The sequence below is a fragment of the Prionailurus bengalensis genome, chromosome E3, assembly GCF_016509475.1.
Source record: "Prionailurus bengalensis isolate Pbe53 chromosome E3, Fcat_Pben_1.1_paternal_pri, whole genome shotgun sequence".
Lineage (NCBI taxonomy): Eukaryota > Metazoa > Chordata > Mammalia > Carnivora > Felidae > Prionailurus > Prionailurus bengalensis.
This window is the reverse complement of record NC_057357.1, coordinates 6,284,821-6,311,986: the sequence shown is the minus strand read 5'-3', so window position 1 is coordinate 6,311,986 and position 27,166 is coordinate 6,284,821. Positions and strand designations below refer to the sequence as shown.

Here is a 27,166-nt window from a genome sequence, read left to right as displayed (position 1 = left end):
TGCTGTGGACAGGACTTTAAAAAAAAGAAAAAAAAAATCAGAGAATTTTAGAACTGAGAGTAATTTGAGGACCAACCACCCTAATCGGGACGTGAAAAAACAGACCAAGAAGTGGAAAATGCCTTGCCCGGTCCCACATACTGATAAAGGGAATGTGATCCTTGGCCTCCTAGCCCAGTGCTTATCACCCCAGAAGCAGCCTCAAAGGGAGACTACAAAGGCCCTTTCAGGCTTCTGGCAGACTGTACAACCCAGAATTCCTCCAGTTACAAATACTTGAAATGACATATAAAATGTAACAAAAATATTTTAACACGCAGCCGAGTTTTGGGGGGCGGGGGGGGGGGGCAGGGAGAAGGCAACAACAGATGTCAAAAACACAAAGGGAAGAAAACCAAGCGCCCAGGACAGATGATATAGCAGCCCTTATGGGTGTGGAGTGTTAGAGCTGAAAACTGGTCCAAATGGTCAGATGTTTCCAATATTATAGAAGTTCCACCTGTATAGGGACTTGGGACCTGTACAAGATGGCGAGTAGACAGTAAGACCCATTCACACAGATGGGATCCTCAGAAGACTGCATGCCAGTAAGAGAGGTGCTAGAAGGTACTTTCCGGCCCAGGGAGAGGACAGAGGAATTTGGCTTCATTGGGGGTTTAGTAGAAGAAAATACTATCCTAAGAGAAATTAACCCACCAAACCTATGACACGGGGCAGGGGCAGAGTCTGAATTTTATACCCTCCCTTGGTAATCTTCTTGAAGGGCCTGGTAGGAACAAATGAAAAGCTTTCCTGGAGGAACATTTTATAACCCAGGCCACATGGGGTTTTTCCAGACAAAGTGGATCACCACGCAAGATGACCTCATAATAATTTCCAGATCCACCAACGTGGGCCACGTTCGCACCAACACCGTGAAGGTGGCCCGGGTCATCACTGAGAAGTACTACACATGCCTAGGCAACGACTCCCACGCCAATAAGTGCGTGTGCAAGGAGACCACCGCTATTGCCAACAAGAACCTCTACAGCGAGATAGCAGTTGATGTCACTCAACGGGTGAAGCAGATTCAGAGAGGCCCGGGAAGCGGGATCTCCATTAAGTTGCAGAAGGAAGAGAGAGAAAGGAGAGATCATTATGTTCCTGAGGTCTCAGTCCTGGATCAGGAGATCAATGAAGTAGATCCTGACACTGAGGAAATGTTGAAGCTCTTGGACTTTGGCAGTCTGTCCAGCCTGCAGGTCACACAGCCTACAGTTGGCATGAACTCCGGGACACCACGTGACTCCTTCTGCTGTGCTGCGATATCGTCAATAAACCTTGGACGAAAACAGCAACAACAAATTCCCAAAACGGATAAAGAAAGTTGTGATTCGCCATGAGAGAGCATGCACAGCAAACACAACCATGGCTAAACGAAACAATAAATAACCAAACCAGACAAAGTAAAACAAACAAACAGAAATGACACAGAACTATCTGCGAGAAACTATAAAATAATATTGCAAGTGATTACAGAGAAGAAGGAATAGAAACCATAAGGAAATAACATCTGAAAAAGAAACAGAAAGACCCTATAAAAAGAGATTAGATTCATGGTTTTAGAACTGCCCACAAAGCAAAGTTCAGATCTAGGTGGCTTCCCTGGTGAATGCTACCAAACATTCAAGGAAAAATAAATACCAATTCTTCATAAGCCCTTCCAAAGAACAGAAGATGAGGGAACATTTCCCAATTCCTTCTATAGGATCAGTATTGCCCTAATATCAAAATCAGTCAAAGACATCACAAGAAAACAACACATCAATGTCCCTTATGATACAAATGTAAGAATCATCAATAAAATACTAGCAAACTGAATCCAGCAATAATAAAAAGGATTATACACCATGACTAAGGGGAATGTATCCCAGGAATGCAAGGGTGATACAAAATACGAAAGTTCAATCATTGTAATACACCGAATCGACAGAACAAAGGACCAAAAAACCCATGATCATCTCACAAGACACAGAAAAAGCATTGGGAAAAAAATTAACACTTTCATTACAATACACTTGACAAACTAGGAATAGAAGGGAATTTCCTCAATCTGATAACAAGGTTACCAGATAAATACATAAAAATCAATTATATTTCTGTACATTCTCAACGAGCAATCTGAAAATGAAAATAAGAAAACCGTTCAATTTACATTAGCATCAAAAATACTTAGGAATAAATTTAACAAAAGAAGTGTAAAACTTGTACTTTGTAAACCACAAATCACTGTTTGAAGAAATAAAAGACCTAGATAAATGGGGGGACATTCTATATTCATGGATCAGAAGACTTAACATTGTTAAGGTAGTAATACTTCCCAAATTGATCTACAGATCCAATAAGACCATATCAAAATCCCAGATCCTTTTCCTGCATAAATTAACAGGCAAATACTAAAATTGATATGAAATACAAGGCACTCAGAGTAGCCAAAAACAATCTGAAGAAGACAAAGTTGGAGGACTCACAGTTTCCAATTTCAAGACTTAATGCAGAGCTACAGGAATCAAGACAGTATAGCATTGTTGTGGTAGGATAGGCGTATAGATCAACTGAACAGAATGGAAAGTCCAGAGATAAACCCTTACATTTATGGCCAATTAATTTTTGACAAGGGCACCAAGACAACTCAATGAGGTAAAGAATGATCTTTTGAACAATGATGCTGGGACAACTGGATAGCCACAAGCTAAAGGATGAGGTTGAGCCCCTTTCTTACACTATATCCAAAAGTTAACTTGAAATGTAGATATAAATGTAAAACTATAGAACTCTTAGATGAACACATAGGATGACCTTGGGTTAGGCAATGGTTTCTTATATGACACCAAAATCACAAGCAACAACAGAAAAAAATTTAGATAAATTGGATTTGAAATTAAATTTTTCAGGGGTGCCTGGGTGGCTCAGTTGGTTAAGCATCTAGACATGGTCCAGATTTAGTTCAGGACATGGTCTCACAGTTTGTGGAATTGAGCCCCACGCTGGCTTCTGCACTGTAAGCACAGGATTCTCTCTTTCCTCTCTCTCTGCCCCTGCCACCCCGCTCATGTGCACACATGCACCTCTCTCTCTCTCAAAATAAATAAACGTTAAAAAATTTGTATGTGTGTGCTTCAAAGGACACCATCACGGAGGTGAAAGGACAACCTACAGAATGGGAGAAAATATTTGTAAGTCGTACATCTGATAAGAGATATGTGAGAGACTCACATCCAGAATACATGAAGAACACTGGCAACTCAATAATCAGAAGATAAAATAACACAATTTAAAAATGGGTCAAAGATCTGAATAGACAGTCTCCAAAGATGATATGCAATTAAGTGCATGAAAAGATACTCAACATCATTAGCCATTAGAGAATGCAAATCAAAACCACAAGATACCAATTTACACCCAGGAGGAGAGCCTAAAAAAAATGGACAACAAATGTTGACAAAGATGTGGGGAAATTGGAACCCCCATACATTGCTGGTGGAAATGTAAAATGATGCAGCCACTTTGAAAAACCATTTGGCAGTTCTCAAAACTGTTCAGCATGGAAGGACCCTGCAAACACACTCTCAGATGTGTACCTAAGAAACATAGAAACTTACATACAAATGTTCACAGCAGTATTCGTCACAAAAACCAAAAAGTAGAAATAATCCAGATGTCCACTGATGGATGAATGGATAAGCAAAAGTGGTATATGATGAAATATTGGAATATTATCCAGCAACTAAAAGGAACTCAGTCCTGATACATACTACAACATGGATGAACCTTGAAAGCACTATACTAAATGAAAGAAACCAATCACAAAAGACCACACATTCTATGATCCCATTTGTATGAAATGTTCAGAGTAGACAAATCTACAGAGACAGAAAGTGGATCTAGTGGTTGTATAGGACTAGGAGACAGGGTTGAAGGAAGATGAAGACTAACAGCTAATCATTACAGGATTGCTTTTGGGGTGATGAAAATGTTCGAAAATTGAATGCCCAACTTCACGAATAACCTAAAGACCATTAAATTGTACACTTTAAATAGATACATTGTATGGTATGTGAATTATAGCCCAATAAAGCTGTTTTTTTTTTAACAGAAAGTGATAGTTGAAAGAGAACCAAGTAGAATTATAGAAATAAAAAAATATTGAAATTTAAAACTCAATGGGCAGATTGATTACACAGGAATTTGACACAGCCAAAGAAAGAATGAGTGATGCAGAGGATGATTCTGGAAAAATTATCCAGAATGCAACACAGTAAGATAAAGATGGGCAAAATATCAAAGAGAAGTCTGATTTCTATACCCAGGTAAACTATCAGTCAGTAGAGAGAGCCCTTTCAAAACTCCAGCTCTGATTTCATTACAAAATTAAGTGTTCATTGGCATAAGATACAAACAAAATGTCGGTTCTGAATAGCATGTCAATACTACAAAACAACATTTTCACAGTACTTGTTAGTAATTCAGGAACAGTAGAGAAGATGGATTAAGATTTGAGCTTTCCTAAATTTGAACAAAGTTGAAAAAATTGAGCAAAGTTGAAAAGCAGAAGTGGTTCAAATGCCATTGAAGTGACAAAATTGGCTTTCACATGTATTTTATGGAATCATTGAAAGCTTCATGGTCATATAGCATTTAAAATATATTAATGTATTTTGCATTTAACTCTTATTCTTAGAAGGACCTACATGAAAGGTTAATAAGCCACTATACTTTAGAGCCATTATTTAGTGGTTTTTTTTAACGTTTATTTATTTTTGAGAGACAGAGTGTGAGCAGGGGAGGGGCAGAGAGAGAAGGAGACACAGAATCCGAAGCAGGCACCAGGCTCTGAGCTGTCAGCACAGAGCCTGACACAGGGCTCAAACACACCAACTGAGAAATTATGACCTGAACCAAAGTCGGAGGCTTAACCAACGGAGCCACCCAGGTGTCCCTAGTGTTTTCATAAATAGAATGAGTATTTAACTTTTCTTGAGTGCTAACATTCTCAGATTGTCCATACAACAGTGACTGGATGTCTGCCATGCACTGCACATTGTAAAAAGTTCAGGAATTTTTCTCAAAATTTGTTTATGCCAATGCTTTGTTACCTTTTGGTATTTGGTGAATTGAATCTAATATCTGTATATTCTCACCAAGGACTTCAGACCCATCATCTGTTTTGCAGTCTATTTTATCGTTTTTTGAAAGCTGGAAAAGCAAACCCCTGACATAGTTGCTTTTTGTGAAATAAAGAGCCTTTTGACTACCTCATAAATGTATCTTCTTAGAACAGTTCTTGAGCACCTACTGTGTGCCAGGCACTGAGCCACCTGCAGAGAACCAGACAGGAGTCAGCCCTGCCCTCGTGATATTTGCATTCTAATGGGAGAATGGAGTGGAAAGAGACAATCAATAGAGAAATGAACAAGGAAAAGTGTAGCTAGTGTATTAGTTCCCAACAAATTACTACACATTTAGTGGCTCAAAACAACATGCATTTATTCTTTTACAGTTCTGGGGCAGAAGTGTGAGATGAGTTTCACAGGGCTGAGATCAAGGTGTCTGCAGAGGTAGTTCCTTCTGGAGGCTCCAATGGAAGGGTCTGTATACTTGCCTTGCCAGCTCCTAGTGACCTCCTTGTTATTCCTTGGCTTGTGGCCCCTTCCTTGGTCTTCAAAATGCATCATGACAGGCTCTGCCTCTGTATCACCTCTCCTCCTCCCCTGACTTCTCCCATGTCCCTCTTATATGGACCTTTGTGACTACATCCAGTCCATCCAGATAATCCCAGATTATCCCCTCCTCCCAAAATCTTTGATCTCATTTGCAGAGTCTCTTTGCCATGTGAGTTAACATTCACAGTTTCCAAAGCTTGGACTTGGACAGCCTTGGGGAGTCATTCTCCAACCTACCATAGCAAGCGATAAGCACTATTAGAAAAGAACATGCCAAGGGGTGCCTGGGTGGCTCAGTCGGTTGAGCATCCGACTTGGGCTCAGGTCATGATCTCGTGGTTTGTGAGTTCAAGCCCCACATTGGGCTCTGTGCTGACAGCTCGGAGCCTGGAGCCTGCTTCGGATTCTGTGTCTCCCTCTCTCTCTGCCCCTCCCCTGCTAATGCTCTGTCTCTCTCTCTCTCTCTGTCAAAAATAAACAAACATTTTAAAAAAATTTTTTTTAAAGAAAAGAACATGCCATGATAGAGAGGGTCTAAAATAACGTCTGCAGGTGGAGGGGTTAAGGAAGGCCCCTCTGAGGCTGCATCTAGGCTAAAATCCAAATTATGGGAAAATGCTGTGTGAGTGGGGGAAGCACATTCTGGGCTGAAGGAACAGCTTGTGAGAAACTCCATAGCAGAAGTGAACTTGGTGCCCTGGAGAAGGCAACGCACCTTGGACAGGGAGAAAGTTACAGAACAGCCAACGAGTCTCCAACTCACATTGCCTTTTCAGAATGGGAATACTTAAAGCCCTATTCTCCCTCTTGGCATTTCATATGGGAATTTGCCCCAAACTACTATCATATCGACAGAGACCTCTTGTGTCGCAAAGCAGAGTGGAATTCTCATGTGCATCCTGGAGCATCCGGCAAGGCTGAGAGCCCCTTGTCAGTAAGTTCCGAAGAAGGTAAAACCTCAAAACAAGAGCCTGTTAGGAGTGTGGCTTTCAAAGTCTTAGTGATGTTGGCATCTGCGATTGCCTCTTACAAACTTTGTTAACATAAACAGGATTTTTACTTGTTTAAACTCAAGCAAAAGTTAAAAGAGGAAACCTTGGGTGCCTGCCCCTCGGGACCTGTGCAGGGCCCACTCTTCTTCAGGCCACTCATGTTCTGGGTTGGGGGAGGGCCGCTGCAGGGCTTTCCCAGCAGATGGAAAACTGTTGGGCCAAGTGGCTTCTCCTCACCTTCTCCTGAGTCATTCCTTTCTATGGGTTTCACTTTCCTTGCCCAGAGCGTCAGGAAGTCTTAGTACAACTTCAAGTTCAGTTTCAAGTTTGCATGAAACCAACAAGCGCACTTGAAGAGCCTAATACAACTGGCCTTTTGAGAGGTCTCCCACCTTTTCACACCGACAGCACCTTTGACTGTACCTCGACTACACCTTCCATTAGGGTCCTCCTTGAATTCTACTTCTTGCGTATGCATTAAGGGCTTCGGTCAAGGGCAGTTCATTTTGCATTCCTGCACCCACCCCTCCCAGCAGAGCGCCTGGCATGGAGCAGATAATCAATACTCATACTCTTGTTCAACAAACAACTACCAGGCATCTATATGCTAACTACTAAGCTGAGAGCTGAATGGCACTATTCTTAATGTCTGTACAGACCAAGAAGACTTCTAAAGGAGCAGGATGGTCCCAACCAGGAAATTATTTCCATAAAGGAGAGTTAAATATAACAGAATATCTGTTTGTAGATTTGCATACAGTCATGAACCTGGTCCTTTGATCAAATATCAACCTTGGCAATCAAATCAGGCCATCTGAGATGCTTGCCAGTTTTAAGGTGGTTTGTTAATCTCTGTCTTTTCTGACTCTGAGCTACACTGCTGAGCTGTGGGGTGTTAAAGGTTAAGCCTCTGCTCTCTTTTCCAGCTCCTCGGTTGACTGACTGCCCTGCAGCAGAGAGTGAAATGACCCCATTCATCAGAAAGCACAGAGGTTAGTTCTAAGACAAAAGGAGACCTGCAAAGTTAAGTCAGGGATTTTCAAGTTTAAATGAAAACCAGCAGACATACGTGAGGAGCCTAATACATAACGATGGTAATTATAAGGTCATGAGTTCACCTCAATATGGCAAATGAAACCCAATTGGCAAATCTTATGAACCAAATGCTAGAGATCTCTTAAGGAAGGAGGCAGTCACTTCCACTGCCTGAAACCTAGGGCTGCTGTGTTATTTCCCCCAACACCTGAGAACACATAATCTTTTGGTTCCCAAGCATGATGTTTTATAACTTGTAAAACCCGGTAACATTGTCCCAGAGTCCAAGTGGTTGTCTCTGTTCTAAGTCCAGCCACATTTCATTCTCTTGGTGTTCTCATCTGGGACGCACAGTGCCTTCTTTGTGTACATTTCCAATTGAACTTTATCACAAGAGCGGTTTAGAAGCCTCATATCCTAACAGCTCATAAAAGATGCAATTGCACCCAAATGGAAGCTTTTGAAAACCAGAATAAGACCTCCTTGTTGGGAGGATGTCTCAGATATTAAGCCGTGGCTCCTGTCTGAAGAAGACTGTTCTGGATCCTCAGGGTCTGGGCTGGAGCTGGGGTGGAGAAGAGGACAGGGAGCGTCAGGAGCCACACACCTGCTCACTGTAAGTGTTGAAAGGAAGAGTTACCTCCACAACACCTCAGCTCACCGTGGCTCTCTAAATCCAGTAACGATCTCCTGAATAGCACGGCTACGTAACATTAAAGGTCGTTCTTGATGTAAAGTTTAAAAATGTACTGCCGTTTCTGCGACCATAGCTTGGCATTCATTAAGTTTCTAATCCAACAGGAGCTTCCAAAACTGCAGGTGGCAGCCTCCTTCCTCCATCTATGAGAGCCCCTGCCTTGGGATCCCTCAGGTCTTTAGGGTCAGCGAGAGGGGTGCGCAGGAAGGGGGTCAAGCAGCGAAATCAATACAACTGGGGGACGTGGGTCCCCCTTCCCGCAGCCCCCAAGAGACAGCACGGAAGGGCGCCCGCGGAAAGCGTGGGTCTTAGGGCCTCACCGTCCCCCCTGCGGGCTCTGTCCAAGTAGAACAGCATCGCGAGGTACCGATGCCTCGCGGGATCCGGGCGGCCGCGAGTCCGGAGCTCTCCGCGGACAGCAACGAGGCAAAGGGTGGCCGCCCCGCCTCCGGCGCCCCAGGTGGGGCCGCCCCGCCCTCTCGGCCCAGCTCGCCTCCGCCCCGCCCACCCAGGCCACGCTGCCCCGCCCCCCCGGCTCGGCCCGCCTCCTCCCCGTCCCTCCACTCGTCCGCCTCAGGTGGAGCCGCCCCGCCCACTCCGGCCCCGCCCACCCCTCCCGCCTCAGGTGGGGCCACCCGGCCCTCTCGCCTCGCCTCGCCTCGCCCCGCCGCGTCAGGCCGCGTCTCCTCAGTTCTTCACGGGCGGCGGCGGCGGCGGCGCTACAACTTTTGACATTTTGGCGGCGGAGGAGCGCGCCGGCACTGCGGGACCGACGGCTGTGGCAGCGGCCGACCTTCGAGGGCCCCTCAGCCGCACCGGCGCTCCCGCCGCCCAGGGTCGGGCGGCCACGAGGCCCCGCCGCGTAGTCCCGCGTCGCCCCGCCGGGCGGCTGCAGCCATGTCGCGGGGGCCGGAGGAGGTGAACCGGCTCACGGAGAACACCTACCGGGTAAGCGGGTCCAGGACGGTCCCGGGGCCTCGCCTTTCGAGGGCGGGAGGCCCGGGGCCCGGGAAGGCACGGGCTGGGAGGTCGAGGCCGGGGAAGCGGGGAGGCTCGCGGTCGTCGCCCGGGGAAAGGTCGGGGCGAGGAGGGGACTTGACGCGGGAACACCCTCCCCCTCCCGGCGCTGTGACGCCCTGCTAGCCACACGTTTCACAGCCAGACGTGGGGGTGAGGGGAGAGTGTCCCGCCCCTGGGGGGCCGCTGCGCCCGGGCTCTCGGGGGCCCGGGAGCAGCGCCACTTTCCTGCCTGCGAGGAGGTGGGCGAGCGGCGCGCTGTGCTCGGGCCGCGCCAGGTGCGTCCGGGGGGCGCCGCGGGCTCGGGGACCCTGCCTCGCGCGGCGCCGCATTCCGCTGGGCGATTGTCCCGGGAGGCGACCGGGGTCCCAGGACCCCTCCCCCCGGCCGCCCCCGAGGTTCTAATGAAAATGGACCTTACCTGAAGGAATGCGTTGACGGTCACGCTCTTAACTTGTCTTTATTATGAAAGCGTTTTTTTTTTTTTCCCAGGAGCAGACACAGATTTGGGATTAGTGGCCAGTTTAGTACGTTTAAGTGCTTGTAAAAGAATTCCAGTTGAAATAAGATACGTGCTTAATCATCTGCTATTAATAGACTACCAAACAACTTCTGTTTTAATTCAAAATTCAAGTCCTCTAAATTCATTTGTAGCCATTTTTAAGGCCCACCTTTTGGTCACTTTTATAGACTTTTTTTTTTTTTTTTTTTTTTTTTAGCCCTAAAATTTAGTCTCTAGGGTTGAAAGGTCTGAGTGAATTCTTGAAATCAGAGGAGTTCATTGACTTTTATAGGAAAGGAATAAAGAAGAGTGTGAAAATATCGTCGTCATCTGTCTTTTGAGTTCAAAATAATTGATTCCCTTCTGAATACACAAATGGGTAACGTGAATTATATTTTCTAGAAAGTTATGCTAGACGCAGTGGACACAGCATTTTTGGTCTCAGTAGTAACTGTTTCCTTGACACAAGGCAGTTTTTAGAAATCGCAGAAACTTGAATGTTAAAGGTTTACATTTGTATTGAGATTGTTAATATTTAAGTGATCCTGAAGGTGGTGGGGCTGGCAGTGTGGGGTGTTGACGGTGTGTAAATAAAACATTCTTACTCTAAGACCCGCGGGATTGGAGCCACTCCTGCGAGCGTCAGTTAAGGAAAAACCCAGTGCAATTGAGGAATGCGGATCATTGCAGATATCAGGCAGTCTGAGTGTCCACTGGGGCACGAAAACACCGTGAGCACCCAAGTTCCTATCTTCCTGCCTCCAGGAAGACAGGCACATAGATCTTTCCAATCTGGGATGAGAGATCAATTTGAGACAGGCAATCAGATGCTCCGAAGTAACTCTGTTTTTTCTCCCACTTTTTCCTTTCACTTTTAGCAATGACTCAGTGGAAGGGCTGTGCTCAAGTGAGTTGTAGTGTCACAAATGCCAACCCCAGAGAACTGGGGCAGGATGCAAGAAGCTTCATTCTCATACTTGGAAAAGGTGTAATACCCTGAACATCAGAGACCAGTTACTTATGGCTTTCCATTCCCAAGTGTCTTAAAACACGTTGAAAGCTCACAAATGTTTGTTGATTGACTTAATTAAAAAAAAATTTTTTTTTAACATTTATTTATTTTCAAGAGGCAGAGACAGAGTGCGAGTTGGGGAGGGGCAGAGAGAGAGGGAGACACAGAATCTGAAGCAGGCTCCGGGCTCGGAGCTGCCAGCACCGAGCCCGATGAGGGGCTCGAACCCACCAACCGTGAGATCGTGCCCTGAACTGAAGCTGGATGCCCAACTGACTGAGCCATCCAGGTGCCCCTGTTGATTGACTTTAATGCCCATTTTTCCGTTAATGTTTTGGTGTCATGTTTTTTATGTTGAATGGTGGTAAAAGAATTTACAGCTCCAGACAGCAAGTTTATATATAGTCTAGGAGGGGAATGCTGCTGGCTCATGCTTGGGCTATGGTGGAAATGCATAGTGAAATTTTACATTTTCAGGTCTGGTTGAAAGCCTGCAATCTTGCCCCACCTCCTCATTGAGTTCTTCCCCACGCCACCCCTGATGACCAAAACTGAAAACAATTTAAGCTTAATATGGTAAAAATCTGGCAGTGTTGATGATTCTAGGTTTTTTTTGTTGTTTTTTTTTTTTGTTTTTTTAAGAGATTTCCTTTATGTTACCTAACAATCTACAGTGTTTAACTAATGGAAACATAACCTAACCAGGTGCAGTTACAAAAGCCACCTGCAAATGAGATTTAATGGCTTGCAGCTAGTATGGATTTTAGATTTTTTTTTTTAAATACTCAAATTTCTCCAGCTTTGGAATAAAGGAATAAAATCTTTAGAGAAAGTGGGGGATTATAAAGTAGTGTGACTCTCTATATGCAGTATTAAGTATCTTTCAGTATTTATTTACATATTTACTGGGTTTTCTAAAATGTATACTTGGACAAAAGATTATTCCAGACCTATGCTGAATCCCAGGAGGGTGTGTGTTTTACAACCTCACAAACAAATGGTATGATAATAAGCCCCAAAATGTCAAGCAAGGTTACTGTTGCTAATTAGAGTTCCCAAAGATCCCTCCCCTTCTCCACATAGTATGCCCATAATTTGCCCTCAGTGCTTGCTTGTGATTTTGTGTGATTTTCTGATGAGTACATGCTTTACTGGTACGAGGAAGAAATACATTTCAAAAAAAACCTTTAATTAATAGTAACCACAACCTTCCTAGAAGTTAGAACTGTTAAAGCGGTAGGAAGTTGAGGAGGGGTGGGTGTGATGTCATCCAGGGGTGTCATACCTGCATTAATCTTGCTAAGCAGCAGTGAAGGGGGGGGAAGTGTTACTTAAAAAGAGGGTGGGAGGGAAGGGACACATAAGTCTTTGTTTAAATGTCCCGGTCTCAGAGAGGCCTGCTCAAACCACTCTTTAAAATTGTAGACAACACCATCCATCTCCCAATCCCACCTAACTTTACCTTTCCCATGAAGTGCTTACTACCTTAGGATATTCTACACAACATATTTATTTTATTCGTTTATCTCTCATCCCCCTCTAACTAAAATGTGAGCTCCCAAAGGAAAGCGCTTGGCTTTGTTATATTCTGAACACTTCTTGTCATGTAGTAGGCATGAGGGTTTGTTGATTATGTGAATATTTATTTGATTTACTTAGTAAACACCTATACTAGGCCCCCCACCCCCCTTGACACTTTCCATAAAGCATTTGTTTCATTCTAAGTATACATCAGCCTTCGAGGTGGATATGGATTTTGTTTACTGTTAAGAAACTGAGGCTGACAGTCTAGGGGTGACCAGCATCCACATGCCATTTACCCAGCCAGCCTCCATTCCTCTCCTTTGGGTATGTATAGTGGTTTAGTTTCTAGTGGCCAACAAATGCACAAATCAAATGCCTTTTCATAATTTGGTGACCTAAGATGTCACCAAAGTTTTCTGCCATTTTGTTCATCATCTTTGTTTTTAAAAAAAAATTTTTTTATTATTTTTGAGAGACAGAGACAGAACGTGAGTTGGGGAGGGGCAGAGAGAAAGGGAGACACAGAATCCGAAGCAGGCTCCAGGCTCTGAGCTGGCAGCACAGAGCCCGATGTGGGGCTCGAACTCACAAACCTTGAGATCATGCCCTGAGCCCAAGTCAGACGCTTAATTGACTGAGCCACCCAGGTGCCGCTCATCATCTCTGTTTTGAATAAAAATTTGTTCAATAAGAAAATGAGGTTCTTTTATCAGGTGTATATACTAGGTTTTGTCTGTTTAATGGTTTTTTATTTTCTGGACTTGGGTTTAATTGGGACGTGTAAGTGAAAGTCCCTGCCTGGTGGCTTCCAGAGTAGCCTGTGGTGTATGGGTCTAGCTCATGTGTTTATTGCTGTAGTTATCTGTATACACTATTTGATATCTTCATCTGTTCCTGTAATGCTTTCTTCAGGTATGCTGAAGATAAAATGGGATTTGCAGGAGCCCAGACAGCTTGCTCTTGGCTCCATGATGACTGTAAAAGGAGGCAGTAAGAATCAGGTGCCAGGTAGCAGCCGAAAGCGTTGCCAGGTGTCAGTATTAAACTGAACAGCCTGGTATTGTAGCTTTTTGTCCAGTGAAGTGAAAATACAAAGCCAGACCATGGTTGTCTTTTTTTGTCATAACATTTTTCCTGATTGGAAGGAGGTTTTAGAACTATATTAACATTATTGCTATGTAGACAGAGCAGTGTCCTTTATTATGAAACTTGGAAGGCTGGGACCCTTGGCCAGGGGACACCATTCACAAGTTTCAGGTTGCTTTTGAATTAAAATTTGTGACATTATGCCAGTATTGGGCATTAATTCTTGCTTGGCACTTCTGTTGTAATGAGCCACAGGCAGGCCTGCAGGGGAAACCTAATGTGCATGGAATGTCAACAAATTGGATTTTTGGTTTTATCACCAGTCCACATGGCTATTTATTCTGTAATTTAAAAGCAAAAATTATTGTAAAAGTTGTATAAACATTGATGTAACTTATCTGTTGACATTTGCAGGTATATTTTTTATTTCCTAAACTTTTTATTGAACTGTAATACATGTGTTGAAAGGTGTGCTTTGGTGTAAATAGCTCATAAAACCATCACGAAGTGAACACATGAGTATAACTAGCACCCAGATCAAGATGCAGACCATGCCCAGCCCCCCTTGAAGGCCCTTTCACGCCCCCTTCCCTCTGTGCTCCCTCCAAGATAACTTCCTTAACTTCTAACAGCACTGATTAGTTTAGCCCATTTTGTCTTCTTTCACCCAGTGTGTTTGTAAGATATGCCCATGGCGGAGTAATTGTAATTAGTTCATTCTTTTTACTGTGTAGTATTGCACTGTGTGAATGTATCAAGATTTATCTATTCTCCTGAGGGGCGTTTGGATTGTTTTCCAACTACTCCAGGGTATTATGAATAGTGCTGCTATGAACATTCTAATACATGTCTAATGGCCATAGGCCCTCATTTCTCTTGGATATATACATGGGAGTAGAATTGCTGAGTTATAAAGTATTTGAATATTTAGTGTTGGTAGAAACCACCAAGCAGTTTTCCGAAGTGGTTGTACCAGAGTTCCAGTAGCTCATCCTTGGCAACAGTTGATATTTTCTTTGCCTTTAATTTTGGCCACCCTGATGGGTATATGCAAATAAAATGTTAAAATTCAAAACAAAACCATTTGCTCCAAGTTTGCGGGTTGGATGTCTGCAGCCGAAGCAGAAGCCTGACTCCCTAGGAGATTTTTAATGTCAGAAAGTAGAACTGAGGACCTAGGGAATGTGGGTCTGAGAGAGGGCCATACAACTGTGGTATTGAGTAGAGTAAAACATAAATTTATTAGGCTATAAAACTATCATAGTTGCGCACATCAAAAAGTTTTATTTCATAAGGGGTTTTGAGGGCATAGGTGAGCCATGTCTTAACAAACTTTCCGAATGCTGGAAGAGGGGGTGCAGAGTTATGATTAATTGAATTTTCTTGCTAATTTGAGGGTTTTTCTTTTAATTTTTAATGTTTTCTATTTATTTTTGAGAGAGAAACAGAGCATGAGCGGGGGGGGAGGTGCAGAGAGGGAGAGGGAGACACAGAATCCAAAGCAGGCTCCAGGCTGTCATCACAGTGCCTGACGCAGGGCCCGAACCTAGGAACATGAGATCATGACCTGAGCCAAAGTCAGATGCTTAGCTGACTGAGCCACCCAGGTGCCCTGTTATTATGAGTGTTAATGAGAGTAACTTTTCTTTTTGTGTAACTTTTCTTGAAAATGTACCTACTTTACTATTATAGGTGCAATAAACTAGTTTTTACTTTTTATTTTTTTATTTTAGAGAGCATGCAAGCAGGGGAGAGGGGCAGAGGGAGGGAGAGAGAATCTTAAGCAGGCTCCATGCTCAGCTCAGAGCCCCATGTGGGTCTCCATCCCACGACCCTGGGATTGTGACCTGAGTTGAAATCAAGAGTCAAATGCTCAACTGACTGAGCCACCCAGGCGTCCCTAGACTAGTTTTTACAAAAGAATTTCAGTGAGTTACAGTAGGAGGTTTGAAGACTAGGACTTTCTAAAGGAAATGACACTTTTAATTTGAGTCTTTTTCCCCCACCTGGTTTGTTCATGCGTGAGAAGAAGTCCCCCTAATCATACTTCTCAGCATTTCCCACATTCATATTTTATTTATTTATGTGTATGTGTTGGCTTTAATTTCAGAGGCTTCTTAAAGCTGTATTTTTCAGATACTAGAAAATTTCCAAGATTTCTGTGAGGATTCACACTGGAAGTAAAAGTCACCTGGGATCCCACAACGCAGAGATAACATTGTCGACTCTCACTGTCACTCTTTTCAATATTTTCCAGTCCATCTTGGTGTCAGTATTCTATGCCTCACCAGTTTGATGACTCCACAGTACTCCATTCTTCAACAATTTATCGATCCAGTCCCCTTTTACTGGACATAAGATTGTTGCCAGCACTTTGCTGTTAAAGCACTGTAGCAAGTATCATTGTAGGTGAAGCTTTGCACAAATCCCTGATGTTTTCCTTAAGCTGAATGCCCAGAAGGGAGTTGTGGGTCAAAGGTTAGGTACATTTTAAAGCATATTTGCTACACATTGCAAAATGCCCTCCAGAAGAACATGCCCCAAGTTGTGCTTAATCTGATTGTTTGAGAATGCACCTTCCTTAACCCTAACCAATTAAGTAGGTCTTTTAAAGTCACTTCCTTTTTTATAACCTATACAGGGTTTTTGCTTTTTGCTTTTAGTAAGACCAGTATAGCTATAATGTATAGTAGCTTATGGACATTGGCCAGGACGAGACCTGAGATTTCATGTCTTCCACTATTGGGTATAATTTCCCCAATTAACTTTGTACTTATAGATGTGTACAGAATAATTACATCTCTGTGGCTCTTCAAGCCTGTGTACTTTTGTTCTTATCTCCCTCAGCCTTGATTTTCTATTTCTATTTATGTTTTCCAAAACTTGAGTCTGTTTTTCAGGTTTATTATTTTAGGGACTGGGTTCTGGTTTTAAGAGCTACCTCAAATCTTTGTGGATAAAGGTGAGACTTGTGTAAATGAGATAAAAAGTTGCTGGTTCCTCTTTCAACAGTAAATTAAAAATATTACCAGAACGTGTTCCCAATCCAGGGAGCAAAACAAATGAGCACCCCTCAGAGATCTGATTGCTCACAGCCTTGTAAAGCTACATATGCTTTAAGTAGAACAGCCTGTGGGTAAAGATACCCTCAGATTTGTTGCTTACACTTTTTATTTATATGGGGATTAGAGATTAAAAAGTCCGTAAGCCATAGCAATTTCTTCACCAAAAATACCCAAGTATAGTTGAGGTTAAACTCTAGGGCAGGGGGAGGGAGATTTTTACTTATCACTTACACTCTACCTTCTAGAGTGTTTATATTTTCTTTACATGAGTAGATTACTTTTATAATTTTAAGCTTAAAACAGAAATTGACATACCATTTTCATGGGTGAAAAGTTTTTGAAAACTAAGCTAAAATGTGCCATTTTCTACCTCTGTTTTGGAAATTAGCCTTTCATAGGTAAACCTAGTTTAAAGTCTCATCGTTTTTCTTTTAATTACTACTTATGGGAGTATATTTTTAACATTTACTAACCTGAGACATGAGGGCAACAGAAAAAGAATTCAGCAAAACTGAGAACCCCAAATTCCAGTTCTTACAACTATCTTTAAGCATCTTATGCCTGATGTTGCAAGCAGCTGATCCCTTTCAAGGTGCAGCTGGAGCCTTGAAAGGTATGAAAGCTGTAATAAGGACGAGAAAAGGTGCAAAAGTGGTAATAACCTGTCAAAAGTAAGTAGGGATAAAAGTTCAGATGATTAGAAACACATTGTTAGAATAACAAACATGAAAAACGTTGGAGTTGGTGGTCAGATCTCAGATGGCAAGTCTGACTACTAGTCACCGAAAGTGTGTCTCTTTGGACTTGAGGATGGAACAGCTCCATCCTGAGTTAGGAGGGAAGCCTCTGCCTGTGTGCAGGAGGCAAGAGGTGTGCAGGACACAACCCTGCTCACCTTCATATTCTTACCAGGTACACATGTCTGAGACCTAAGCTAGTAGAACAGTCTGTTTCTGACTACAGAGAAAAGAAAATCAGGAAAATCACAATGATAATTCCTTTTACTTAAGCACTGTGCTGTATGTATATATATATATCTTGCATGTTTTACTGACTAAGCCAGCCAGGCACTCCTGTATATCTATCTATCTGTATCTATCTATGTTTTCTTTAATATTAATGGATTTAATTGACCAAATGGTATATTTTATCATGGGCTTCATCTTATATTTGAAGAAGCTTAAGGTACAGGACACCAACTGTGTCTGACAGTAGAATATATTTCTAAATGTGTAAAGACACTTAAAAATTTTTTTTAATGTTTATTTCTGAGAGAGAGAGACAGAGACAGAGACAGACCATGAGCCAGGGAGAGTGCAGAGAGAGAGGGAGACACAGAATCCCAAGCAGGCTCCAGGGTCTGAGCTGTCAGCACAGAGTCCGATGGGGGCTCAAACCCACAAATCTCAAGTATCATGACCTGAGCCGAAGTCAGATGCTTAAGGGACTGAGCCGCCCAAGCTCCCCTAAACACACTTTAAACATGCAAGACATTGTTCTATTAGGACATGCAGTCCAATTGTTTCACTCTTTGAGAAGACAGCTTGATATTCAGCTAACGCATCCATTTGCCTTATCCCAGATTTTTATATGTACTTAATGTCATGTTACTCCATTTGACCTCGTGCTTCAGTTTTCTCATCTGTAAATAAGGATGATAATAAATAAGGATGATACCTACCTCATGTGGTTATTGTGCAGACTGAACATTGTAATACAGAAAGCTTTTAGAACAGTGTTGTTAGTAGCAGTAGCATATATTTACTGGAGTATTATCACTATAAGAGCATTGATTTTCATCTATTTTGTTTACTGCTTATCTCCAGTATCTAGTAGAGTGACTGACACATAGGCAGAGCTGAGTAAATATTTGATAAAAGAATAGTGTTGAGGGGCGCCTGGGTGGCGCAGTCGGTTGAGCGTCCGACTTCAGCCAGGTCACGATCTCGCGGTCCGTGAGTTCAAGCCCCGCGTCAGGCCCCACGTCAGGCCTGGAGCCTGGTTCCGATTCTGTGTCTCCCTCTCTCTCTGCCCCTCCCCCGTTCATGCTCTGTCTCTCTCTGTCCCAAAAATAAATAAAAACGTTAAAAAAAAAATTAAAAAAAAAAAAGAATAGTGTTGAAATTATTGGTACAAATTTTTCTGTCAGTGAGCTATATACTTCTTGAGGGTTTTGGTTTTTTTTTTTTTTAATTTTTTAATCTCCTATTGTGCTGGTGCATAGTAAGAACTCAAAACAATTTTTGAATAAATACTGAAGACCTATGCTTATCACGCAGTTGTAGCTAAAATCCTCACTTTGGGGGCCAGTGGGACTGAGATAGCACTGGTAATAATAGCTACAATGTTTTGAGCATCTGTTATGTATGTGCCAAGCTTATTACCTACATTCACTCTTCACCTGTTTTCTTAGGCACCACAGTTGTGCCAAGCACTGTGATTACCACTAGGACCCACAATGAAGAAAAAAAGTCTGTGCTTTTCTAGAGTTTATAGCTTATGACAGGTCAACAGCGCCAATGTTTTAGTCTCTCCAGCATTTAATCTCTATCTTGGTTTGCCCAGAATCATCAATTCTGTTTCCTTGTTCCTTCCCCACCCTCTCTCCCAGCGAGGTCCTTCCTTTACCAGTTCAATTCTTTTGACTTTGTTTTGTTTTGGTATTGGAAGAAAGGAAAAAAATAAATGCATGTGTGGATTAAGTTCAAGAGGAGGGTTTTTTTTTAAATTTTTTTTTAACGTTTATTTATTTTTGAGAGAGAGAGAGTACAAACGGAAGAGGGGCAGAGAGAGAGGGAGACACAGAATCCGAAGCAGGCTCCAGGCTCTGATCTGTGAGCACAGAGCCTGATGTGGGGCTCGAACTCACGAACCGTGAAACCATGACCTGAGCCAAAGTCGGATGCTTAACCGACTGAGCCACCCAGGTGCCCCATCAAGAGGAGTTTTTAAGGCAAGTTTTAAGAAGTCTTGGAAAGTTGGGTTTAAGAGAGAAGTAGATGAGAAACAAAACGAAAAAATTAGAAGTTTTGATTCCCCTCACTGTTATCTGAGAACTACATGTAATGAATTTGAACTATTTGTTTTTTAATTTTTTTTAACATTTTATTTTTGAGAGAGAGAGAGACAGACCACAAGCAGGGGAAGGGCAGAGAGAGAGTGGGAGAGAGAGAGGGAGACACAGAATCCAAAACAGGCTGCAGGCTCTAAGCTGATGAGGGGATCGAACCTGTGAACCATGAGATCATGACCTGAGACTAAGTCAGACGCTCAGCAGACTGAGCCACCCAGTCGCCCCTGAACTATTTGTTTTTTAAATATTTATTTTGAGAGAGAGTGTGTGTGTGTGTGTGTGTGTGTGTGTGTGTGTGTGCGTGCGCGCACATACACAAGAAGAGGGGCAGAGAGAGAGGAAGAGAGAGAATCCCAAGTAGGCTCTGTCGGGGCTCCATCTCCTGAACTGTGAGATCATGACCTGAACCGAATCAAGAGTCAGATGCTTAACTGAGCCACTCGGGTGCCCCAAACTTGAACTGTTTTTAAATTATTTTAGGTTTTTGAACAATATTTCTCAGATTGCAAGGGCTGCAGTTTTAATGCAAAACAGAATGATCCATCTCACAGGGTCTGGGTGAGGGAAATTCAACTAGAATTATTCCAGATACAATGTAAGAGTAGCATTTAGAAAGAACTAGCAAACTAAAAAGAGAATGTCACTTGCTGTATGAAATCAGCAATTTACTTTGATCTAGTAAAGTTCCTGTAACCTATTGAGTACTTAAGACTTTCTAAACAAATGTGACTCAGCCCATGAGAAATTCTTTCCTGTAAATTCATTGCTTGATTTTTACTCCATGATACACCTTTTCAAAAACAATAAGTAGGCAGTAAGAACACTTAACCAAACAGTCTAGTGTGCTCTCTAGCCTGCAAAGTATATATCTGTTGACAGCTATTCTAAACCCAGTAAGTTAATCATTACTGTTTCCTTATTATATACCGTTTATCTGTGATAAAGTTGTATATTTCTAAGTGATATTCAAATAATATTAAAGATGTCTGCATTTCTTATTTTCACATGTCAATCTGAATTGCCTTGGTGTTTTTTTGATACCTAATCGGTCTCCCTATTAGATCATGTGTTTTCAAGGGCAACACATGTGTTGGACACATCTGTGTGTCCAGCATAGGACTGAGTTCATTGTAAGTATATAATAAAGATTCAACACATGTATAGTTGTTTCAAAGACCCAAACACGAGAAGGACTTTAAAGAGTTAGTGGAACGAAGCCTAAGTACATGTTATCTTGTACTTGCCATGATACCCTTCCTGCCCCCCACCATAGGAAAATACCAGAAGAGAGGCCCATTTTCAGATTCTGATTGAGAGTTATGTAATAGTCATCTTGGTACTGTGGCTATAGGGAGGATTGTGTTTCCATTCTTTGAAACAAGAACATGGACCTCTGTGAACCAAGCAAAAATGGATCCTGATTTCATTTACTTCAGTCTCCCAGGTACTACTCTCTCGCACGTGTAAGGTCCAAAAGTTGCTTGGATTCTCGGGCATGGTCCCCAGGTCCCCTGTCAACTGAAGCCAGTGTGGGCCAGACATTGTTACAGTGTCTGATAGGTTGCTCATTGCCAAGGCTAGGAATGTGTGCTTTCGTTCCTGGAAACTTTCTTGGCACTGCCAAGAAATCCAAAACTATATGGAGTTATAGCACCTGTTGGACCTTGGACCCAGGATAATCATCTGCACTTAAACTATAAGGAAAGGTGGTTTCAAATAATTCTAGGTAAATGTAAAACTTTTGTTTAGTATTTAAAATAGAATGAAACTTTGTAGTGTTGAAAGGATTCAGGCCATTACTTTTTCTTAAAGTTGTTTTATCAAGGATGGTTATGAACTCAAGTTGCCCTCCACACTTAAACAAAACAGTTGAATACCTAAATTCTTATACTAAATTACTGGGTGGGATAGCTCTGGGACTTACTTTTCATGATAGGCTTGATAAACTCATCAAAAAGTTTGAACAGTTATAGAACACACTTCTTACTTTCTCCCACCAGTGTAGGATCTTTTTGTTTTGCTTAACTGTGCTTTTGCTTCAGAACAATTCTTGCTGTCTAAATGAGTAGTGAATAGAGAAAGTGGTGTTTGTCAGAGAAATCTGTTTCTTTAAACAATGAACTGAAATGTCATGGAGATGTGATTGCTTCTAGTAGTGTATCTTAAGAGGGAATAATACATAATTTTCTGGATGATCACACCGGTTCTCATCTCTTGGTTGGTTGGGTCTTAAGGAGCTCTAATAGGTGCTCTCAGAACAGTCAGAGAATATTCTTCTGGGAGAAGATAAGCCCAAAGAGATGGCCTGGTGCTTTGCTTATCACTGGCCCATTAGCTTTTCTTGTTCAGGTCATGTTGCAAGGGATGGAGCCTTGTAACCTTGGGGGTTTCATGGCTTCATTTCTAGCATGCCCTTTGCACTCTGAAGGACGGCTTTTACAGAAATACTTATAAACCAAAGTCTGGATTATGGATGAAGAAAGGAAAGGAAGAATGAAGGCAAAGCAACGTTTAAATCCTAGCAAAACTTTCATAGGGAATTTTCTCTGTGTGCTGAAGATTTCCTATGAAACTACCCTTACAGGAGGACACAGAAAAGACTTTTTTTTGCCTGGAGAAACATTTGCGAAACTCCTTCCCCAATCATAGCTGGAAAGATAGCTGCTAATCCAGCAGGAGATTTATCTCAAAATAGCTGGGTTATCTTTTTCTAGTAATGGGTCTAATTGATTTTCACTCTAGGAAGGGAAGTTGCTGCTGACAGCTACATGGGTATAAGTGCTTAGAGGCCAGTAGCACTTTTCTGGGTGGTTCTGGACCAGTGTTCACAAACTGGATGGCCTGCACCTCAGTACATCTGGCTCTCTGTGGACAGGCTAGTTAGAAACAACCAAGGAGTGAGTGGACACATAGCTTTGTGGCATTCCGTAGCATTAAAGGTTTAAAGCATGAGCCCTTAATAGCCTGGAACATTATGTTTTTGTTATTACTCTTTCTTTAAAAAAAGAAAACAGGGGCGCCTGGGTGGCGCAGTCGGTTAAGCGTCCGACTTCAGCCAGGTCACGATCTCGCGGTCCGTGAGTTCGAGCCCCGCGTCAGGCTCTGGGCTGATGGCTCAGAGCCTGGAGCCTGTTTCCGATTCTGTGGCTCCCTCTCTCTCTGCCCCTCCCCAGTTCGTGCTCTGTCTCTCTCTGTCCCAAAAATAAATAAACGTTGAAAAAAAAAAAATTTAAAAAAAAAAAAAAAAAAAGAAAACAAACAACTTAATCTAAGTTATTTATAAAGTATAAAATTCACTCATTGTAAACGTAGAATTCAGTGATTTTTTTTTTTTTTGGTGAATTTAGTAAATGTATAGAATTTGCAACCATCGCCACAATCCAATTTTAAACATTTTATTCATCACCCCCAGAAGGTCGTTTGTGACCATTGCCATCATTCCTCCTTCTCATCCCCAGCCCCAGACAACCTCTAATATGTTTTTTGTCTCTATAGATTTGTCTTACTAGATATTTCACATAAACCGAGTCCTATAATATATGGTCTTTTGTGACTTGGTTTTTTCCACTTAGCATGATGTCGCTACATGTTATAGTGTGTTTTGGTGCTTTATTTCTTTTTATGGCTTAATAATATTCCATTTGTGGATGTACCATGTTTGTTTATCTGTTCACCAGTTGGACATTTGGGGTATTTCTTGCAAGGTACTTTTTTAAGGGCCACATTACTGCTTAATACTTAAAAAGTAATTTAAAAATCAACTTGGAGAAACATAAGTTTGGGAAGTCAGAATTCACAAGGGAAGCCCTGGCATTTTCAGATTTTGTAAGCCTGCTATGATTTAGTAAGTGTAGGGCAGAGCCTTACAGCTTTTGTGACCTTCAGTTGGAGCTGTTACTTTGAGCTAATGAAGGTGCAGGCAGTGTATTACCTCACACCTGATTTTCACAACTAATTGGCCCACTGGGTCATTGTGTCTGTTGCAGTATGTTCAGATGAACTGAGGGCATATTGTGTAGCTGATTCATCCATGAGCACATATATCTCTTATATAACAACAACAATCAAAAACTGCTGTTGATGAGTACATTTTGGACATGAGACGGTCCAGGCACTGTTCTTGATGCTACAGATCTCCCTTGGCCTTAATTTACATGCATTTCCTACTAAGGAAACAGTAAATAGATTGGTAATATCATGTGAGTTAGTGAACAGCCTTTTGAAGGAAGAGAAGCAAGGAACGGAGCCAGAGAGAGAAGGAAAATAGAGGTGCTACCAGACATGGTGGGAGGCAAGTGGAGGAAAGTGTCTCTGACAGGGTTGGCGCTGAGAACTGGTAGACATGTATCTAGGAAGAGAACCTTCAGGCAGGAGAGCAAGTACAAAATAGCTATGGTGGGAATGGGTTTGGTGTGTTCAGATAACAGCCTGGAGGCCGTTGTGCCTGGAGCACAGTGATTGGGGGCAGGGAAGGGGGTGGCCAGAGCCAAACCTGCTTAATTATATGAAGTATCCAGGCTTTTGGTGCCCTACCCTGCTGTTAAATGGATAAACTCTCTGATGACCTTAAATCTATGTAGACCTGAGAGTTGAGGATGAAACCATTGCAATATACTAGTTAACTACCTTTCATTGTTTCTCCTCTCCTGCTCGGATATTTCCAGTTATGGGTACTTTTTTATTGCTGACAGGGGAGGCAGTTAAAGTTCTTTTTAAAAAGGTACTGTTTACAGGGCACCTGGGTGGCTCAGTTGGTTGAGTTTCTGACTTCAGCTCACATCATGATCTCACGGTTCGTGAGTTTGAGCCCCACGTTGCGCTCTGTGCTTACAGCTCAGAGCTTGGAGCCTGCTTTGGATTCTGTCTGTCTCTCTCTCTCTCTCTCTCTCTCTCTCTCTCTCTCTCTCTCTCTGTCTCTCTCTCTCTCTGCCTCTCTCCTGCTCACACTTTGTTCCTCTCTTTCAAAAATAAATAAACATTAAAAAAAAATTTTAAGTTACTGTTTTTTACTCATCAGGTAGGAAAAAACTGTGGCAACACTAAGTGTTGGTGAGTGTGTGGTAAGATAGTACTTTCATACAGTGGTTGTGGGACCACCCACTGCTACAGCCGCTTTCTCTAAAGTATATTGTGGTATATAACAAAATTGAGAAATCTGTCACATACTCTATGCCTCAGCAATTCTGTTTCTAGGTAATTTCTTACCTGTGTGTACGAGACATGTACAGTCCCTTGCCACATACTTCATATTAGCCAAAACTCATAAGCCCATCTACATGCTACTCAGTAGAGGAAATAAATTGGCTTACTTGATTGTGAGGGCTGGGAAGTCTGAAATCTGTAGTGTAGGCAAGCAGAGTATCGTCTTCCTCAGGAAGACCTTAGTTTTATTCTTGAAGGCTTTTCGAGCGATTAAAGGAAGCCTACCCTGATTATTGAGGATAGTACTTAAACTGGTTGTAGATGTTAACCATATCTATAGAATTCCTTCACAGCAACACCTAAATTAGTACCTAATTTACTGACTGTTATGCAGACACCTAAAACTAACAATCACAATGGGATACCATGCAGACTTAAAGTAGTAGAATAAACTCAGTCAATATGTAACCAGGTGGGCAGGTCTCAGGAACATAACATTGAATTAAAAAAAAAAAAAAAGTAAGAGTGAAATGTATTATGATACCATTTATTTTATCAAAATGTACAAAACAAAATTATGTATCAGTCAGGACTAAATATATGTATATGTAAAAGTATAAAATATGAGTTAGAAAATTAACAGCATTCTTAATTGATGGTTCCCTCTGGGGAGAAGAAAGTAAAGAGATACAGGATTTGGCTGGGGTGGTTAAAAACATCCTGTGGTTTTGTAATATTTTAATTCCTTTACACTAAAGAAAATCAGTATGATAGTGTCAACCATTATTCTTGTGAGGACTATAGGTAGTTGAGGAGTCTTCTTTTTCTTTACTTTTCTTTTTTTCTTAAGGGAAAGAAAAGAAGGTCAAATATTTGTTTGCCCGGGTAGAGTTGGTCAATATTGGTTTAATTCTTCTGCTATTAGAATATTTTATTAATAAAAAATCAGGAGTAATATCACAAGAAATCCTCTAAAAAGAAAAAGAAAACATTGTAGTCTCCCATAATTTCTCACACTAAAATAATGCTCTGTTATACAACCATTTTCAGCTTATACGATTGCACAATTCACTTCGAGGAATTGTATTGAGACCTGAGGGGTGAGCGCAAAGGTTAGCAGGGAGGCTGCCTGGGCCTGACCTTTGCGATCTTCAGCAAAGTTTTTATTTTATTTATTTAGTTTTAAATATTTATTTATTTATTTTGAGTGAGAGAGAATCCCAAGCAGGCCCAACACGGGGCTCGATCCCATGAACCCAAACCGTGAAATATGACATGACCCAAGCTGAAATCAAGAATGGACGTTTAACTGACTGAGTCACGCAGGCACCCCTTCAGCAAGGTTTTTAAATTTAGCATCTCAAAGCTTTGGTGTGTCATCCATAAAATGATGATGATAATAATCATGTTGTTAGGATCTAATGAAACGTGGGCACAGAGCCTGAAATATAGTAGCACTCCATAAATGCCAAATTTATCTCACCTAGGAAAAAAAGAATAAAATATTCTCAACTGAATAGAAGAAATAATAACACCTTCGATTTCCTTTGTATCCCACACTTTTCTAGAGTATTTTATATTCATGGTCTCTCTCATCCTGATGTGACCCTTCAAGGTAGAATAGCCAGTATCATTTATTTTCATATTACAGAGAGGAACTCAGGTATCTGGAGACATCTGTGGAAATGGGAATGTTCATCCACTTGAAGAGTTGACTAATATTTTAGAGCTTTTGTCTTGCAATATTAATTATTACAATTGATTCAGTGTGTGCTAAGTACCAGGTGCTTGGAAGAGCACAGAAGTGTTGCATAAATACTACTTAATATCTCATTGAATCTTCATACTCCTCATGAAGTCCAAATTATCATTATTTCCATTTTATAGAAGAGAAGATTGAGGGGCGCTTGGGTAGCTCAGTCGGTTGGGCGTCCGACTTCAGCTCAGGTCATGATCTTGCACTTCGTGGGTTCGAGCCCCGTGTCGGGCTGTGTGCTGACAGCTCAGAGCCTGGAACCTGTTTCAGATTCTGTGTCTCCCTCTCTCTCTGACCTTCCCCCGTTCATGCTCTGTCTCTCTCTGTCTCAAAAATAAATAAACGTAAAAAAAAAAAAAAAAAGAAGAGGAGATTGAGCCTTAGCGAGGTGGTGATGTGATTTCCCCAATTTTTTTTCAGTTTTTTCTCATCCAGCGTTAACCGGGCCCATTGCTACTGGAATGCATGTTACAAATTATAGATAATACAAATCGATAGATAGTGCAAGCTAGAAGCTAGTAGCATAGATAGATAATACAGACTGAAGGGGAACAAAAACACTA

At 41.9% G+C, this 27,166-nt stretch overlaps 2 protein-coding genes and 1 long non-coding RNA gene across 4 annotated transcripts in view; 2 read left to right on the top strand and 1 right to left on the bottom strand.

The window, feature by feature from the left end:
* The first annotated feature begins 821 nt into the window (after window positions 1-821).
* On the top strand, window positions 822-1,382 carry LOC122472054 (40S ribosomal protein S17-like). Its single transcript, XM_043561370.1, has one exon. It carries the CDS (start codon window positions 822-824, stop codon window positions 1,380-1,382), a length of 561 nt encoding a protein of 186 aa, XP_043417305.1.
* A 6,332-nt stretch (window positions 1,383-7,714) lies between these two features.
* On the bottom strand, window positions 7,715-8,854 carry LOC122471277. The gene is made up of 2 exons (XR_006294161.1): window positions 8,391-8,854; window positions 7,715-8,294 (listed from the first exon to the last, which is right to left on the bottom strand). It is a non-coding gene; the product is annotated as an uncharacterized LOC122471277 (long non-coding RNA).
* A 171-nt stretch (window positions 8,855-9,025) lies between these two features.
* Window positions 9,026-27,166, top strand: part of BAIAP2L1 (BAR/IMD domain containing adaptor protein 2 like 1) — a 95,379-nt gene continuing 77,238 nt past the window's right edge. Inside the window, exon 1 of one of the 2 annotated variants that reach the window (XM_043559669.1) lies at window positions 9,026-9,374. In XM_043559669.1, coding sequence (XP_043415604.1) covers window positions 9,324-9,374 — 51 coding nt within the window. In that variant the 5' untranslated portion in view covers window positions 9,026-9,323. The remainder of the gene's footprint in view (window positions 9,375-27,166) is intronic. The other variant, XM_043559668.1, reaches the window with a different exon arrangement.

Coding starts and splice junctions, on each gene's coding strand:
- LOC122472054 (XM_043561370.1), top strand. CDS start 822: ATGGGGTTTTTCCAGACAAAGTGGATCACCACGCAAGATGACCTCATA.